At 43.4% G+C, this 18480-nt stretch overlaps 1 protein-coding gene across 2 annotated transcripts in view; it reads right to left on the reverse strand.

The window, feature by feature from the left end:
* smchd1 (structural maintenance of chromosomes flexible hinge domain containing 1) overlaps positions 1 to 18480 on the reverse strand; it is a 56979-nt gene that overhangs the window by 13320 nt on the left and 25179 nt on the right. For both annotated transcript variants that reach the window (XM_070553111.1, XM_070553110.1), the window contains 19 exons: positions 18242 to 18405; positions 18072 to 18159; positions 17767 to 17980; positions 17571 to 17691; positions 12289 to 12472; positions 11983 to 12186; positions 11791 to 11904; positions 11581 to 11690; positions 11406 to 11488; positions 11188 to 11295; positions 9274 to 9351; positions 9078 to 9197; positions 8844 to 8988; positions 8667 to 8769; positions 6854 to 6926; positions 6635 to 6774; positions 4918 to 5046; positions 4623 to 4847; positions 4406 to 4539 (listed from right to left, as the gene is read on the reverse strand). In XM_070553111.1, coding sequence (XP_070409212.1) covers positions 4406 to 4539; positions 4623 to 4847; positions 4918 to 5046; positions 6635 to 6774; positions 6854 to 6926; positions 8667 to 8769; positions 8844 to 8988; positions 9078 to 9197; positions 9274 to 9351; positions 11188 to 11295; positions 11406 to 11488; positions 11581 to 11690; positions 11791 to 11904; positions 11983 to 12186; positions 12289 to 12472; positions 17571 to 17691; positions 17767 to 17980; positions 18072 to 18159; positions 18242 to 18405 — 2537 coding nt within the window. The remainder of the gene's footprint in view (positions 1 to 4405; positions 4540 to 4622; positions 4848 to 4917; positions 5047 to 6634; positions 6775 to 6853; positions 6927 to 8666; positions 8770 to 8843; positions 8989 to 9077; positions 9198 to 9273; positions 9352 to 11187; positions 11296 to 11405; positions 11489 to 11580; positions 11691 to 11790; positions 11905 to 11982; positions 12187 to 12288; positions 12473 to 17570; positions 17692 to 17766; positions 17981 to 18071; positions 18160 to 18241; positions 18406 to 18480) is intronic.

The following is an 18480-nucleotide window of genomic DNA, read 5'->3' on the forward strand; positions in this document are numbered from 1 at the left end:
TGCCCTAAGATGAAACTTCTAATACCTCCTCTCTGCATTGACAGAACTGCAACATGACTATAATCTAAAATTATAAAAAGGCACATCAGGGTTACATACAGGAAAACAATCAACATTGTATTTTTACTGAGTAAAATAACAAAAACAACCACAGCAGAAAATCCTCCAAGCCTTCACAAAAAGAGCCTCGAACATACACAAGTCTAAAATAATCTGAAATGTATATGATAGTTTATCGTACGGACTAGGGTTGGGCGATTTGTATAATTTTTCCCACCGCCAATCGTCTGTCCCAAAAAAAAAGACGATGGACGATTTTTTTCGTGCATGTGACGTCATGACGCACGGACTGATTTAACACAGAAGAAGCCCAAAACATTGATTTTTGTTAGACAAGCGCAGCACACATGCTTGCTGGAAGAGAAATTTATATTTTTCTTTTTGTTTAATTTTCTATTGGTAGTTTGGTAGAGTGACGCATAAACGGCCCGTATTAAACACGGTTTAAATGTTAAAAAAAAGCCTCGCCTTTGTTTCTCTGTGGTGCCCACCGTTGTGGTGTTTTATTTAAGCAAAATATTTCTTTCTGAACAAAAACTTCTGGAGTTCTTTCTTTTATAAGTGGGGGATGGAAGGAATCGCTGCTGCGTTTGGACGCACTCTGAGGAGGCAGCTCGCTGCAAGAGGTCACATGATCCATTTATCCCCGTCACTTTCATTTTTTTAATTATGAACAATCATTCATTAAATTTTTATTCATTTTTATTAATACTTAGTCCAACCAAGCTGATCAGAATGTCCCAGTAACAGGAATACAATTAATCAATTTCACTTCAATTAGGAACATTTCACCCGCTGCGGCTCAAACGCACATTCCTCCTGCGCTGCGTGAACCTGAACTGGCCACCTGCAGCTGGTGTGTAATCAGATGTCTCTAGGGAGCTTGCTGAAGAGGTTATGGGCTTCTAAACGTTTGTCTCAGACAGACTCACGGCTGTTTAAATAATCTTCTGGATGGATCCGTGCTCTGCTGACACACTCGAATAAGTGCTGAAGGAAACATTTCTCCAAATGAAATAACCAGAAGTCTTCCAGACTCTGAAAGATAGAAGGGTTTCCACTTTCCACTCAACGCTGTAGTGCACCATGTCGAGTGCGTCACAGACGCTCTCCAAACCCCTCCTCAGCGTGCTGCTTGCGTGCGCGCTGTCGGCAGCCAGAGGCGGAGGAGGTGAGAAAAGGCTCGGATGCGCTGATGGAGATCTTTTCTTGACCGTTACCTCCGCGATGTTCTCGGTGCATAGCGTGTAAAATATTCGTCAATAACAAACAAATAGGTAAATAAACAAATCGCCTCCTGTAAAAAAACAACCGTAACGGCTCAGCCCATCGCCGATGGTCCATTCATTCGTCCCATCGCCCAACCTTAGTAGGGACGATATTAATGACATTTTTTTTCCACTTCATTCTTGACATTTTTACTTTAATCTTTATATTTACTCCTTGTTGGAAGTGGCTTTAATATGCCATCTCCTACCCCTAATGAAAAATACAAACTTTTAGGCTTTTTATCAGTCTTTCGCTAGAAGCTTTGCTTTACTAAATAAAAAAAAAGGCATACTTCGCAACTTTCTCCTATATTTTAAATCATTTTCTTGATCCAGTACAGGTGCTGGCCAGTAAATTAGAATATCATCAAAAGGTTGAAAATATTTCAGTAATTCCATTCAAAACGTGAAACTTGTACATTATATTCATGCAATGCACACAGACCAATGTATTTCCGATGTTTATTACGTTTAATTTTGATATTTATAGGTGACAACCAATGAAAACATCAAATCTGGTATCTCAGGAAATTAGAATATTCTAAAGGCCAATGAAAAAATGTTTGTTTCTCTAATGTTGGCCAACTGAAAAGAATGAACATGAAAAGAATGTGCATGTATAGCACTCAATACTTAGTCGGGGCTCCTTTTGCCTCAATAACCGCAGTAATGCGGCGTGGCATGGACTCGATCAGTCTGTGGCACTGCTCAGGTGTTATGAGAGCCCAGGTTGCTCTGATAGTCGTCTTCAGCTCCTCTGCATTGTTGGGTCTAGCGTATTGCATCCTCCGCTTCACAATACCCCATAGATTTTCTATGGGGTTAAGGTCAGGCGAGTTTGCTGGCCAATCAAGGACAGGGATACCATGGTCCTTGAACCAGGTGCTGGTGGTTTTGGCACTGTGTGCAGGTGCCAAGTCCTGTTGAAAGGTGAAGTCTGCATCCCCATAAAGTTGGTCAGCAGCAGGAAGCATGAAGTGCTCTAAAACTTCCTGGTAGACGGCTGCATTGACCCTGGACCTCAGGAAACAGAGTGGGCCAACACCGGCAGATGACATGGCACCCCACACCATCACTGACGGTGGAAACTTTACACTGGACCTCATGCAACGTGGATTCTGTGCTTCTCCGCTCTTCCTCCAGACTCTGGGTCCTTGATTTCCAAAGGAAATGCAGAACTTGCTTTCATCAGAAAACATAACTTTGGACCACTCAGCATCAGTCCAGTCCTTTTTGTCCTTGGCCCAGGCAAGACGCTTCTTGCGCTGTTTCTTGTTCAAGAGTGGCTTGACACACGGAATGCGACACCTGAATCCCATGTCTTTCATGAGTCTCCTCGTGGTGGTTCTTGAAGCGCTGACTCCAGCTGCAGTCCACTCTTTGTGGATCTCCCCCACATTTTTGAATGGGTTTGTCGTCACAATTCTCTGCAGGGTGCGGTTATCCCTAGAGCTTGTACACTTTTTTCTACCACATTTTTTCCGTCCCTTCGCCTGTCTGTTAATGTGCTTGGACACAGAGCTCTGCGAACAGCCAGCTTCTTTAGCAATCACCTTTTGTGTCTTGCCCTCCTTGTGCAAGGTGTCAATGATTGTCTTTTGGACAGCTGTTAAGTCAGACGTCTTCCCCATGATTGTGGTGCCTTCAAAACAAGACTGAGGGACCTTTTAAAGGCCTTTGCAGGTGTTTTGAGTAAATCAGCTGATTAGAGTGGCAGCAGGTGTCTTCTATATTCAGCCTTTTCAGAATATTCTAATTTTTTGAGATACCAGATTTGATGTTTTCATTGGTTGTCACTTATGAATATCAAAATTAAACGTAATAAACATCGGAAATACATTGGTCTGTGTGCATTGCATGAATATAATGTACAAGTTTCACGTTTTGAATGGAATTACTGAAATATTTTCAACCTTTTGATGATATTCTAATTTACTGGCCAGCACCTGTATGTGCTAAAATGACCCTTTACTGCAGGGCTATTCTATTCTGGGACTTGAGGGCCGGTATCCAGCACGTTTTAGTTTTAAACCATTTTAACACACCTGATTTCAATCAGCAGGTGATTAACAGGCTTCTGCGGAGCCTGATGAGCTGCAGCACAGGTGATCCAACCACTAAATCAAGTATGTTGGAGCAGAGAAACCACTAAAACGTGATGGATACCAGCCCTCCAGGACCAGAACTGAATACCCCGGTTCTAGAGGGTTAATAAAATGTCACTCAGACCCCAACCAACCTTTGTGGCCAGAATACGCATTTGCATCTTTAGACTGGCGGTCTGGTCTGTTGGACTTTGAAATGCCAGGTATGTCAGCTCCATTTCTTTCCGTCTGCTTCCTGCATGTTTTAGATCATGAACCGCTGGTTTGTTTGATTTAGTGATGGATCGCTCCTGCAGACACTAATGAAGGCTGAGGAGACATTTTAGCATTCTGATTAAGGTACTAAAAAGACAAAGCGAGGAGACAAGTTTTGCTTTTGGTTCTACTAAACGGGTGAAAAGCGAGCCAAAACTGCCTAGTCTTCGTTAACAGATTAGATGTAGGGTTGGTAGTCTGTTTTAGAAAAAAATGCCACAACGCATCAGGGAGCCTTAGGTTATTTATGTGTTCAGACTGTTGCAGTAATGTGGCGCAATCGTGTCATTTTATCAAGGCATTACACGACGGTGGTATAAATGGGGCATTGGGGTGGTCTCAGCACTGCAGAGGACTTCCCCATGTAGTCTCTGGTGATCTGATCTCCAGCTCTAATGGAGCATCGCTCCAGATTATCATCTCAACTTATTCTCTTTAAAAAGCTAAACTTAAGGCCCGTGTTTACTTTCATTTTCAATATTGTTGCTGGCTGGAGCTCAGCAGTAACTCCCCACGTGATCATGACACCGCCCTCTGTTGGGCCATGGCGTAATATACATTCACAAGTCTGGCGTTGCCACCTCGAGTGGCGGAACGAATGCCGCAAAATTACCGCAACGCCATGCTGCTATGGCACGTTCATAAGCCCCACCGAGGCGGCAGTATTACGCTGATTTGCCGGCATGGTGGGTCTTCTAAAAAGGGTTTGTGGCTTACACAATGCAGAAGGACACGCTCAGCTCCTGGTAGGACACCTGGCAGAAGCGCTCTTCCTTCACCTGTTTGGGTACCCGAACATCAGGTAGCTTCCCCTGAACCACATCTGACTGATAATCATCTGTCCAGTTAACCTTAAACACAACCAGGGAGCAGAATGTCAATAAAATTAAACAAAGCATGAAAACAATCAGCATCAACATGAAGAGGCCCACACCTTAATCCTGGAGGCTACTTTTTCAGTGATGGACACCTCTGTGCCAGACTCATCATACAGTTTATAAAACAGGTTCTCCAGCAGTCCTCCTGCTTCCCACTTGATCTTTTCTTTGTTATTCAGCACCAGAGAATCTTCCCCCTGACAGAAGACTACCATCTTTGTGACTCGACTGCTGGGCATGACCTTCAGCTCCGTCACAACTGGCTTAACGTGCTTCTGACTCTAACGTAAAACAAAAGGAAAATCAACACAATGCAAAATGTTTAAAGCTGACTGTATGCTACAGACTTACAGGCATGCTGAATTCAGCTTCAAGGATTTTAGGCTCTCCATTGATTATGTTAAGGTTGATGGGTGTTGTGACAAGCTGGCCCACTCCAGTGTTGCTGCAGTCTACAACCATTAAAGGAAGTCCTGTGACCTGAAGAAGCATCAAGAAAAAGAGGGAGAAATAAGAGAGAGAAGACTAATTTAAATAAAATGTAAAATGAAACAAACCAAAAGGGTAACAATGAGACTTGAAAATGGTTTAAACATGAAAGTTAGCATAAATCAAGCATTTCCCTCCATTTTCTTCAAACAAATGCTTATTTTTTATATATATTTATATATAGTGGAGGAGTTTAAGTAACTCTGGGTCTTGTTCACGAGTGGGGGAAAGATGGAGCACAAGATAGGCGGATTGGTGCTGCGTCTGCACTGATGCAGGTGTTGTACCTGACCTGAAAGGCAAAGCTCTCCATTTACCAGTCGATCTACATTCCTACCCTCACCTATGGTCAGGAGCTTTGGGTAGTGACTGAAAGAACAAGATCGCGGATACAAGCGGATGAAATTTGTTTTCTCCGCAGGGTGGCTGGACTCTCCCTTAGTGTTGAGCCCCCTTCAGACAGGCCATGAAAAACGGAAATGTTCCGGACTCTGTCCGTAAGACCTTTGTGTCTGAATACAAACATCCGGATAACGTGTTCCGGAATTTAACCGGACGAAGCCCCTAGTAACAGGTCCGGACTTGTTACGGACAGGGTGGCTGCTTCAGACTGGTGGGGTAAAGTTCCGGACAAGGGGGAGAGGGAGGAGGAGGGGACCGGGGGACGCTGTGTGCACCTAGATAGCCCGCTGCTGTAGCATGCGGCGAACCACGGCAGCTCGCCTCCTACGGTACCGTCTAGACGCGCGACGGAGCGCTTCACACCGCTTCAGTGATTCCTTTAACCATTTAGCTTCATCATCCAGGTCTCTTATGCGTCTTCGTGTGTGCAGAATTATGCTTAAGCGCCTCGTGATTTTTATCTTGAGAGGCGCTATAGAAATGATATTTTCTTCTTCTTAACATAAGTCCGATTCTCTCCCCCCCACCCCCCACCCCCACACCACCCGCCCGCCGCCGTCAGACATCTGGAACTTTTCCCTGCTGTGTGAACGCAGCCGAAAGGACAAGTTCCGGTACAAAAGTGGTGTGTCTGAAAACACATATCCGGTTAAAAACCGGATTGAATTGTCAGATAATGTTCCAGAATGTCAGTCTGAAAAGGGCTCTAGAGTGAGAAGCTCGGTCGTCCAGGAAGGGTTCAGAGTAGACCTGCTGCTCCTCCAGGTTGAGAAGAGCCAGTTGAGGTGGCTCAGGCGTCTGGTCAGGATGCCTCCTGGTCGCCTCCCTGGTGTGGTTTTCCAGGTACGTTCAACTGAGAGAAGACCTAAAGGAAGACCTAGGACACGCTGGAGAGACTATTATCTCTTAGTTGTTCAGGGAATGCCTTGGGATTTCCCCGGAGGAGCTGGCACAAGTGGTTGGGGAGAGGGAAGTCTGGGCCTCTCAGCTTAGGAGGATGCTGCCCTCGCGACCCGACTCCTTGGAAACATTTTTGTTGGAGAATTTGTAGCAAACAATAAATGTTTCACTAAACCACACAACATGTAAAAAAAAAAAAAAAAAAAAAAAAACAGTTCATCCAGCACACACACACAACTCTAGTTTTCCAATTCCTCCGACATAGGGATGCATTTACCTTGCATTGAACAATCTGATTGAGGTCGGCCGTGATGTTCCCCGCCTCGTCGTGAACTTCAACTAGAAAAGTTGTCGGGTTTCCATTCTCTAATTTGATTGGCTTTGAGTCTGGTTTCACGTGAAGCAAATGTGGATTTCCTGGAATGTCATAGGATCGTTATGCCATGGAAAAGTGGTGGGTTTTAGCTCAAAAAGCTTATATTCTAGTCGTGCTTACCAGGTAAAAGGCTGATCGTAAAGGTTTGTGTGTCTGCTTTTAGACCAGGAATTGTCACATTCAGGACATAACCCTGCAAAACAATCATAACATTATTTGTAAATATTTAAATCCATTTTATTAATAATCATAATACAGGTGCTGGCCAGTAAATTAGAATATCATCAAAAGGTTGAAAATATTTCAGTAATTCCATTCAAAACGTGAAACTTGTACATTATATTCATGCAATGCACACAGACCAATGTATTTCCGATGTTTATTACGTTTAATTTTGATATTTATAGGTGACAACCAATGAAAACATCAAATCTGGTATCTCAGAAAATTAGAATATTCTAAAGGCCAATGAAAAAATGTTTGTTTCTCTAATGTTGGCCAACTGAAAAGAATGAACATGAAAAGAATGTGCATGTATAGCACTCAATACTTAGTCGGGGCTCCTTTTGCCTCAATAACTGCAGTAATGCGGCGTGGCATGGACTCGATCAGTCTGTGGCACTGCTCAGGTGTTATGAGAGCCCAGGCTGCTCTGATAGTCGTCTTCAGCTCCTCTGCATTGTTGGGTCTAGCGTATTGCATCCTCCGCTTCACAATACCCCATAGATTTTCTATGGGGTTAAGGTCAGGCGAGTTTGCTGGCCAATCAAGGACAGGGATACCATGGTCCTTGAACCAGGTGCTGGTGGTTTTGGCACTGTGTGCAGGTGCCAAGTCCTGTTGAAAGGTGAAGTCTGCATCCCCATAAAGTTGGTCAGCAGCAGGAAGCATGAAGTGCTCTAAAACTTCCTGGTAGACGGCTGCATTGACCCTGGACCTCAGGAAACAGAGTGGGCCAACACCGGCAGATGACATGGCACCCCACACCATCACTGACGGTGGAAACTTTACACTGGACCTCATGCAACGTGGATTCTGTGCTTCTCCGCTCTTCCTCCAGACTCTGGGTCCTTGATTTCCAAAGGAAATGCAGAACTTGCTTTCATCAGAAAACATAACTTTGGACCACTCAGCATCAGTCCAGTCCTTTTTGTCCTTGGCCCAGGCGAGACGCTTCTTGCGCTGTTTCATGTTCAAGAGTGGCTTGACACACGGAATGCGACACCTGAATCCCATGTCTTTCATGAGTCTCCTCGTGGTGGTTCTTGAAGCGCTGACTCCAGCTGCAGTCCACTCTTTGTGGATCTCCCCCACATTTTTGAATGGGTTTGTCGTCACAATTCTCTGCAGGGTGCGGTTATCCCTAGAGCTTGTACACTTTTTTCTACCACATTTTTTCCGTCCCTTCGCCTGTCTGTTAATGTGCTTGGACACAGAGCTCTGCGAACAGCCAGCTTCTTTAGCAATCACCTTTTGTGTCTTGCCCTCCTTGTGCAAGGTGTCAATGATTGTCTTTTGGAAAGCTGTTAAGTCAGAAGTCTTCCCCATGATTGTGGTGCCTTCAAAACAAGACTGAGGGACCTTTTAAAGGCCTTTGCAGGTGTTTTGAGTAAATCAGCTGATTAGAGTGGCAGCAGGTGTCTTCTATATTCAGCCTTTTCAGAATATTCTAATTTTTTGAGATACCAAATTTGGAGTTTTCATTAGTTGTCACTTATGAATATCAAATTTAAATGTAATGAACATTGGAAATACATTGGTCTGTGTGCATTGCATGAATATAATGTACAAGTTTCACGTTTTGAATGGAATTACTGAAATATTTTCAACCTTTTGATGATATTCTAATTTACTGGCCAGCACCTGTATATAAAAGTGCATCAAGAAGCTAGATTTTGTCTTCTTAGAATGAAGATAATTTTTTGCGTGTAACCTTGTTTTGTTGGTAATTCTGGACTTTCCCTCGTGCTTTGACATCTTTGATGATGAATGTGGTCCCACTGTAGCTTGTAACCCTATAGCTCAACTCCAGGCCACTAAAGGAATGAATCACGGAATGAATGAATGGATGGATGGATGAACAGATGGATTTATGAATGAAGTGACCCACCTGCACTCCAGGACAGGTTTGATTTTGGGAGGAAGCTTCGTTGGGTGATTATAACCGTCTTTAACCTCCAGAGGAATGTCAAAGGGCACTCCCACACGAAGAGGGGAGCTCAGAGGACCCACAGTAAAGCTCTCTGCACTACCCTCTAAAATCAATGAAAATGGCAGATACATGAGAAATTCTTAAAGAGCAGAAAACCTGAAACTAATGTTCTGAAAACTCAGGGTGTTTGACCTTTGATGGTGAACTTGAGCACATGGCTGGGAAGCGGCTTGCCTCCATAAACGGTGGCACAACTGTCGTGTATCACAGTTTGTAGAGTCAGTGTGTATTTCCCCAAGTATCTCAGAGTTTCTGAACAAAAGAAAAAATAAATAAAAATTATACAAGAAACTCATACTGTCAAACAGAAACGTGGAAAGGAACGTACCGATTTTTTTGAACCAGTGTCCTTTAGTAAGGAGAAAGGGAGCAGCAAGTCTGGGAAACTCTTTGTTTTCTTTAGGACCTATGACAACAAAAAAAAAAACTTTAATGATGGTAAAAATGGTAAAGACCTGTATTTATGTGGTGCCTTCTAGAAGTCTACAGCCCCCCAAGGTGCTTTACAACAATCATTCACCCATTCACACACTAATGGTGATGAGCTACATTGTAGCCACAGCTGCTTTGGGCCACAGTGACAGAAGTGAGTCTGAAGTCCTCAAGACGCCACTGGTCCCTTCGACGATCACCAGCAGGTACGTACACAACAATGGCGACTGAGCATGGGGCGAACCTGCAACCTTCCGGTCACGGGGCAGGCACTTAAGTCCTCAGCCCCCGTCACCCCAATAAAAATAAAATGACTGAATCAAAGTTTTAGTCTTGGGCTTAACCATCTGTATAAAGCACAGTTGGTTCATGGACTATCTTCTTTAGGGCTGTCAATCAATAATTTTCATTTTGATAAATTTCAAGAGTTTCATAGCAATTAATGGCAGATGATAAGTGCACTGTGAAATATTTTTCACGCTGATAAAACTCCTAGAAACACTACCATACCACAGTGGAGGAGTTTGAGTGTCCTAATGATACTAGGAGCTATGCTGTCTGGACATTTTGTATTTTGCCCCCTAGCAGGGTCTCCCTTGGTAAATCAGTCCTAGGTGAAGGGGGAGACAAAGTGCAGTTCAAAAGACCTCTTATAAGCTTAAATTCAGAGTACCCATGTTTTGTCTGTGGGCCCTCAGAGACAACAGCTAATGTTGTAGGGCTGTCTTACATTTTTTTGATATCAGGGGTGATGCCTGTGGAATGGCAGATAGTTCCAGTTTGCAAGAAAGTGGGCCAGAAGATGTGTTCCAACTAAAGAGAGGCCACACTCCTCAGTCTCCCTGGAAAGGTCTACTCTAAGGCACTGGAGAGAAGGGTCCGGTTGATAGAAGGAGGAGCAATGAGAGTTTCACCCTGGCTGTGGAGCCGGAGACCAGCTCTTTACCCTTGCTAGGGTGCTGGAGGTTCTATCAAACTATGATCTTCAACGGTAAATTGTTATCGACCTGTATTTGATAAAGCACTTTCTAAAGTCCAAGAACCCCTCAAGGTGCTCAATGCTTGCTGGGGGTGTGGGGGTTGCAGCTAAACATGAAGCAACTGGGATGAAAATCAGCATGTCCAAATCCATGGCTATGGTTCTCAACCAGAAGAGGCTGGAAGAGAGGTCCTACCCTGAAGTGGGAGACTTTACGTAACCTTCAGTCTTGTTAATGAGTGAGGGAAGGAGGGAGCGGGAGATGAACAGGCATATCAAGGCAGAGTCTGCTGTGATACAGTCAATAAAACTGGTCTGTTATGATGAAAAGAGCAAAGTTCTCAACTAAACAGGCAATTTTCATCCTAATCCTCGCCTGGAGTTATGAGATTTTGGTGATGAGCAAAAGAACAAGACTGCAAACACAAGCGGCAAAAAAAGAGTTCTCTCCATCCCAAACAGCAGAGATTAGTTCAGCCCTGCTGTGACCCAGAGGTCGTGTGTTCAAAGCTAGTGAATAACAGGACTTTCAAAACAATAACAATAAAAACTCATTTATGCAAGTTAAACCCTTTTTTTAAGTAAATCAAATAATCCTTTCACGCAATAAAACGTTATCCTTTTCACACCAAATTTCTTGATGACAGCCCAGATGGAAACGTCCGACTGAAATACATTATCACATTGTCTAAAATAAGAAAAAAAAGGAAATTCTTGTTTTTTTTGTACAGTAAGAAAATCTCACTGATATAAATGACCATTCTTGACATATTAAAACACAGTAAAGCAACATTAGTCTTTGAAGAAGGTCTGAGTCACAGATGAGCTCACCATGATGGACTATTTGGAGTTCAATGTCCAGTTTTATCCCTTGGCCTCCTGAAAGGATCTTGGAAATCAAGTCCCCCTTCCTGTTGAGGATTTCAACTTTAAGAGGCCCTGGATTGAAGCGACACATAAAACATTACTGACCTTCAGGCTCATTACAAACACTCATCATCACGTGTATATGTGGATTCTGGTGTCTGAGGATGAAATCAACACTTAACCAAAAACAGTTCCAGCAGGACGAATAGCATTCTGAGGCCAATCGTTTCCCTCTGGCCATTCAAGTTTAAGCTCCTCTGGCAGCCTGGAATTAAACACAAACAGACGATTTGAGTGTTTAAACAATGGAATCACACTAAAGCTGAAAGATGGCAGATTTATTTTATCTTTGCTCACTTGTCGAGGTCATTCTCAATAACTGTCTTAATGCCTTCAACACTGATGTTCGTGTCAATCTTAGAAATGGCGATGATCTTAGTGGCTCTGTCGTAAAGTGCTTCAGGCTCCTACACAAACAGATTTTAGGATAAACAGGGAAACATTTAGATTTTATCTTAAACTTTAGAATAATGTTACTTATGTTAACCACATGAATTAGTTCTTTACACGTCTGATTTCCACTTGTCCTCCTGTAGCGTAGACGTCCTGGTTGTGATCTCCGTACAGCAAAAACCGAACAACGCTGCCATAAAGGAGTGGCTGTGTTTTCTGAGACTTCACCTACGAGGAAACATGGTAGCATTTGAATTAATACCAGAATGATCCAAATTGGTTTTATAAAATAAAATCTATTCTTACTAATTGGCCTGTTTTGTATACGTTTCCACCAAACTCGATGGAGGAGAACGTCGCCCAGGGATGCTGTCTTCTCTTCATCGCCATGTCGGTTCGAGTAATGGTGCCGAGGTATTCAATAAACTTCACCTGTTTGTCAAAATTCTCGTGACAGGTCTCGAGCCACTGTGTGAATTCTTTCTCGATGTTGCTTCTTTTTGAGGTTTTCTGAGAAATATACAGAAAATAAGTAATTTTTTGTATTTCGTGGTAATTCTTGATTAACTGACTGAAACACATTTCTAGAGAGAGCCTGTATGAAAAGATCACCTGATTGTTGACAAAAGTGGTGAAAATGGTATCTTTGTTTTTTAGTTTCAACTCCAAATCCATGAACTTTAGCTTGCTTGCGTTAACCTGGAATCTGTCATCAGTAAAAAGCACCCCAGAGAACCTGCTGTAACACTCTGCAGGTAAAGAGGCTCCTTTAATGGGTCGAGTGCACCAATCAAACCTACATGATCAGAGAAGAATACATTCAGTAAAACAAAAGATTAAAAGAGCTTATATTTTTAAAAGGTGTAGCTCTCATTGGTTGCATTGGGTGGTAGCCGAAGTTGGGGGGCATTGGTGACTTGATACTCGGCTACAGAAGCTGGCTCTAGGTACATGGAAAGTACCTCTCTGGTGGGGAAAGAGCCTGAGTTGGTGTGTGAGGCTGAGAGGTTCCAGCTAGATGTAATCAGACTCACCTCAATGCATGGCTCTGGTTCCAGAAAGTTTTCTTGAAAGGGGGTTGGACACTGTACCACTCTGGAGTTGCTCTCACTGAGAGGAGCTGATTAGGGGTTGGCATACTTGTTGCCTCCCATCTTGGTGCCTGTTAGTCAAGGTTTACCCCAGTGAATGAGAGAGTGGCCTCCATCCGCCTACGTATAGGGGGACAGGTCCTGACTGTTAATAACGCTTTTATGTTAAACAAATGTCCTGTTGGCATATATGCTTTTATTCTGAAAGTGTGTGTTTTTTTCCGGAGGAATCCTCCTTTTGGGCGGGAGTTGAATGGTGTCATGGCGGAATAAAGGAGAAGTTCTTAACAGAGTATCAGTCTAGTTTACTGAGTAACATTGGTAGCAGAGGATGGCTAACAACTACAGAGTCCCACCAGCCTTTGATGAAAAGAAGTCCTATGAAAGCTGGAAAAATGAAGTCGCCATTTGGATTCGGGTGACGGACTTGGAGAAAAATAAACAAGCGCTCGCGGTGGCTTTGGCGCTATCTGGAAGAGCAAGAGAAGTCGCGATGGAAATATCGATGGATGATTTGAATGAAGATGACGGAATGCAGATGTTACTTCGAAAACTTGATGATTTATTTCTTAAAGAAGAAAAGGACCGTGTTTATGAAGCATACACTAACTTTGACCGAATCATGAAAGATGGCAACGTGTCCATGGAGGACTATAACATTGACTTTGAACAGAGATACTTGCAGATGCCGAAATACAAGATGGAGCTTCCGGATGCGGTGTTAGCTCTCAAGCTGTTGGATACTGCCTGTTTGGATGCAAAAGATCAACAGCTGGCCCTAACTGCAGGCACAGATTTAACGTTTGCTTCGATGAAATCAGCGTTAAAAAGGATCTTGGGAGGGAAGTCGGCTCACGCTGTGGGAATTAATCAAGAAACTGCCTACTTAACAGAACAGAAAAGCAAACCGCGCTACTCTTGGAATCAGCGCGATAAACAAAAGGCGTCACTCCCTGGAACTAATCCACTGGACAGGTATGGACGCAGATCAAGATGTGCAGTCTGTCAGAGCACATTTCACTGGGCAAAAGACTGTCCAAGCAAAGGTGAGCAAGCTAAACTTACCTATGCTGGTGAGTCAGAGAAGGTGGAGGAGTGCAACATTGCTCTATATCCAAAAGAGGCACCCTCAGATGCGGAAATATTTATGACTGAGTGCCTTGGTTCGGCAATAATAGACACAGCGTGCACCAAAACAGTATGTGGACAAGAATGGCTTGACAGCTATATTATCAAGCCAAGTCCAGTTGAAGTAAAAAAACTAAAGATGTCAGAAGTACACAGCAGTAGACCCTTCAAGTTTGGAGATGGAACAATAGTAAAATCCATCAAAAGGGTAAAGATACCAGCAAATATTGGACAGACTAAGTGTCAGATTGAAACAGAAGTTGTCCCAACAAAAATACCTTTGCTTTTAAGTAAAGAATCGATGAAAAAGGCAGAAACAGTGCTTAACAAGGAAAATGACAGCGCAGTGATGTTCAACAAACCTGTGAAGCTTGACTTTACCAGCTCCGGTCACTACTGTGTGAACATAATGGATAACAATATACCGTCTAGTTATCATGACAATGTCATAACGGATAATGTAAAGAAGGGTGAAGAACAGATACTGGCACTCACAGAAACAATGACTTCTGCGGAGAAGACAAAAATGCTGATTAAACTTCACAAGCAGTTTGGACACGCATCTGCTGAAAAACTTAACAGACTGCTGATAAGTTCAGGCAATAAAGACAAAGAGTGTGGATCTATTCTGCAAAAGGTGGTAGAACAATGTGAAACATGTCAGAGATACGGCAGAACCAGACCAAAGCCAGTTGCTGTCTTCCACTGGCATCTCAGTACAATGAAACTGTGGCAATTGATCTACATGAACTTAAGCCGGGGCTGTGGTACCTCCATGTCATTGATCAGTTCACAAGATTTGGTGCAGGAAGCATACTAACCACGAAGAAGTAATCTGAAATTGTTAAACACTTCATTCATGTATGGATAAGTGTGCATGGTCCACCTAAAAAGCTGTTCAGTGACAATGGGGGAGAGTTTAACAGCGATGAGGTCCGGGACATGGCAGAGAACTTCAACATAGAAGTAAAGACGACAGCAGCATACAGCCCATGGAGCAATGGGCTACTTGAAAGACATAATCAGACGATCACGGAAATCATAATGAAAGTGAAACGGACACAAGCTGTGACTGGGATACTGCATTGGACTGGGCGATAATGGCTAAAAACACTACGCAGAGCGTGCACGGTTATAGTCCACATCAGCTGGTGTTCGGACAGAATCCCAACCTGCCATCTGTGCTGACTGACAAACCACCTGCATTGGAAGGCACGACAAAAAGCGAATGGGTGGCAAATCACATCTCGGCTCTGCATGCAACAAGAAAAGCATTTACAGAAGCAGAATGTGCAGAAAGAATAAGACGAGCTCTGCGTAAACAGTTTCGACATGGAGATGACAAGTACGAAGTTGGTGACAAAGTCGATTATAAGAGAGTGGATTCCCCAGAGTGGAAAGGACCAGGAGTCATCATTGGACAAGATGGTGCAGTGGTGTTTGTCAGACATGGTGGAATGTGTATCAGAGTCCATCAACTCAGACTGAAAACGGTGGACAACGAGAAAGATGATTTACAACTGGAAAACTACGCAGAAATAAAAGAAAATGCTGTGCCAAGTCAGGAGAGGACAAGAGACTTTGTTGATGACATGGAGGCTGCAGAGCACACAAACACACTGGGACAACCAGAAGTAACAGCTGGTGAGGATGCTGGAGAAACTACTGCAGAACCTGCAACAACAAGAGGAGAATATGGAAGGAACACACAGAGTGATGTGCAGCCAGAGATTATTTGTTTGAAACCTGGACAGGTGATAAAATACAAAGATCGTGAAACTGGAGGCCTTCATGCAGCTAAAGTGCTGGGCCGTGCAGGAAAAGCCACAGACACATATAGAAACTGGTGCAATGTGGTTCTTGTGGAACCTAACTCTTTGGCAGGAAACACCAGTTCAGTTGACATCAAACAACTGGAAGATTTCCAGGTAGAAGTTGACATGGAAGTGGATGTAACAGGTACAAGTGAGGAGGCGTTTGTGATGGGAGATTTAGCGTTTGATGATGCAAAACAAGACGAGATAAAAAGTTGGAAGGACAATGATGTTTTTGTAGAGGTTAGAGATGAAGGGCAAAAGTCAATCTCCACAAGATGGGTCTGCACTGTGAAGGAGACGTCTGATGGATTAAAACCTAAAGCACGTTTGGTGGCCAGAGGGTTTGAAGAATTACAAGTGTCAGAACTACAAAAGGACTCACCAACATGTGCTTCAGAGTCCCTTCGCATGCTTGTTGCAGTTATCTGCCAGAGAACATGGACGCTTAACTCGATGGATATTAAATCTGCATTTCTACAAGGAATTGAACTGTCACGTGATCTTTATATCAGACCTCCACCAGAAGCACACTCCGACGGCAGACTGTGGAAGCTAAAAAAATGTGTGTATGGATTAGCAGATGCATCACTGTATTGGTACAATCGTGTAAAGGAGATTGTACAAAGACTTGGAGGAAAAATATCAAAGGTTGACCCTGCTGTTTTCTTTTGGACGGGTCAAGAAGGCAATGTTGTTGGAGTACTTGCTTGTCATGTGGATGACTTCATTTGGGGAGGAACAGAGAGCTTCTCTTCAACAGTGATACCCCAGCTAAGAGCTGCATTTCAAGTTGGCCGTGAAGAGCAGAACAACTTCAGTTATGTGGGAATGGATTTTGTGACTATTGACAAAAAGGTACACACACACCAGGAAACCTACATCCAGCAAATCCGAGCCCATAGGCGTGCCTTCCACAGTCAGAACTTTAGGGTAAATTTACAGAACTTCCCAGCATGTATGCGTCTCCTCTTCACTGGGCAGGCCAAACAGGCCATTTTCTGGGAAACTTTAAACAGGGCTGTATACTCAGAAAGAGTATAATGACTTAATTCATGGGGCTTTGTTGTCTCACACTTCTTCTGGTCATTGAACGCTCCATTTTACATCACGCAGCAGCTCTCCGTTCCCAGAATGGATTACATTGCTGTATTTTGACAGAACAAAACTTCTGCTGATGCTTTTTGGCCTAGATAGGTGACATCACTCACTGCCAAAGCAGTCACTGTACTGACGTCTGAAGTCCTGAAAGGACTGAATTAGTATGGAGACAACTGAAAGGATCAGGCCAGCTTATCTTATGGAAAATTTCCTCCTCCCAGAATTTACCTTGAAGTTCCAAAAATGGAAACACACCTGATGGTCTTGAGTAGAATACCTTCTTTGGTCCTGTCTCGGGTGGAGGAGTTTATCTCAGGTCTTGTTCAAAAATGAGGGAAAGATGGAGCGAGAGATCGATAGGAATGTGGTGCTGTGTCTACAGTGATGGAGGTGTTGTACCGGTCAGTCATGGTGAAAAAAGAGCTGAGTCAGAAGGCAAAGCTCTCGATTTACCGGTCGTTCTTTGTTCCTACCTTCATCCATGGTAACGAGCTTTGGATAGTGACTGAAAGACCCAGGACACGCTGAGGAAACTGTGTTTCTCGTCTGCCTTGGGAATGGCTTAGGATGTCCCCAGAGGAGCTGGCCCCAGTGACTGGAAAGAGGGAAGTCTGGGCCTCCCTGCTTAGGTTACTGCCCCTGTAGCCTGACCCCGGATAAGTAGATGAAAATGGATGGATGGATGGATAGATATCATGGACCCGTGTCAATCTTTGAAAATGTATAAAAGAAACTACAAACAGATAAATAAGATATATACTCAGAAACTGTGGTGTAAGGGACGAGTCGTCCATTCCAGAAACATTCAAAGATGTCCCTTTTTCCTCTTGCCTGATTTGGGCCTTCGGGCTCGTTTTCATGGTCGTCCTCAGCAACAGGCTCTGAAAAACAGAAAAACCTCCAACTGTTATCAACCTTTTCAATAAATTAATGCAGTGTGTAGGATATCCCGTCACCTTGAGCAGTGTACGGATCTTTGGGGTAGGTCTCCTTGTCGTAGAGGAATGGGTGATATCGGAGAATCCCCTCTACGGTGCCGCCGTTTGAAGTGGTGGCTCTGAACTCAAACATGCTGACAGCAGAGTTGATGTACAAAGTCTGCATGTCGTCATCCACTTCTCTGAGATTAATGGCACGTGGGCATTTAGGAGGCTTCTCCCGCAATGTAACCTGTTAAATTTTACAGAAACATCCAAGGTGACAAAAATGATCTCTAATAGAATGAGAAGAACTGTAATCATTGGTGTACAACAAGTCTCACCAGAATGTCGATATTTGGGCGATCAACTGATCTCTCGCCATTTAACTTGTTTCCATCAATGCCATGAATGTAATAATGATAAATGTGCCTGAAACACAGAGAAACAAAATCCAACTTAATTACACGACAGACTACAGATGTTTTTCAGATTAAATGTGATGAAAGCTCACGCTAGCTCTCTGGTCCACTCAAGAAAATGTTGCTTCAGGTAGTCGATGTCCTCGAGACAAACTCCCGTAATAACAACAGCAGTGAAGCTTTTGTTCCCAGTTTCTTCTGTAATGAGGCTTCGGAGAAAGCGCTCATCATTTGTTACATGTGACGAGTCACCAGGCTACAGCAGGAGAAAGCATCACTCAGACAATCACAATCAGACACAAGTCACTAAAATGAGATGATCCCATTTTAA

Source organism: Nothobranchius furzeri, chromosome 7, assembly GCF_043380555.1.
Source record: "Nothobranchius furzeri strain GRZ-AD chromosome 7, NfurGRZ-RIMD1, whole genome shotgun sequence".
NCBI classification, from domain to species: domain Eukaryota; kingdom Metazoa; phylum Chordata; class Actinopteri; order Cyprinodontiformes; family Nothobranchiidae; genus Nothobranchius; species Nothobranchius furzeri.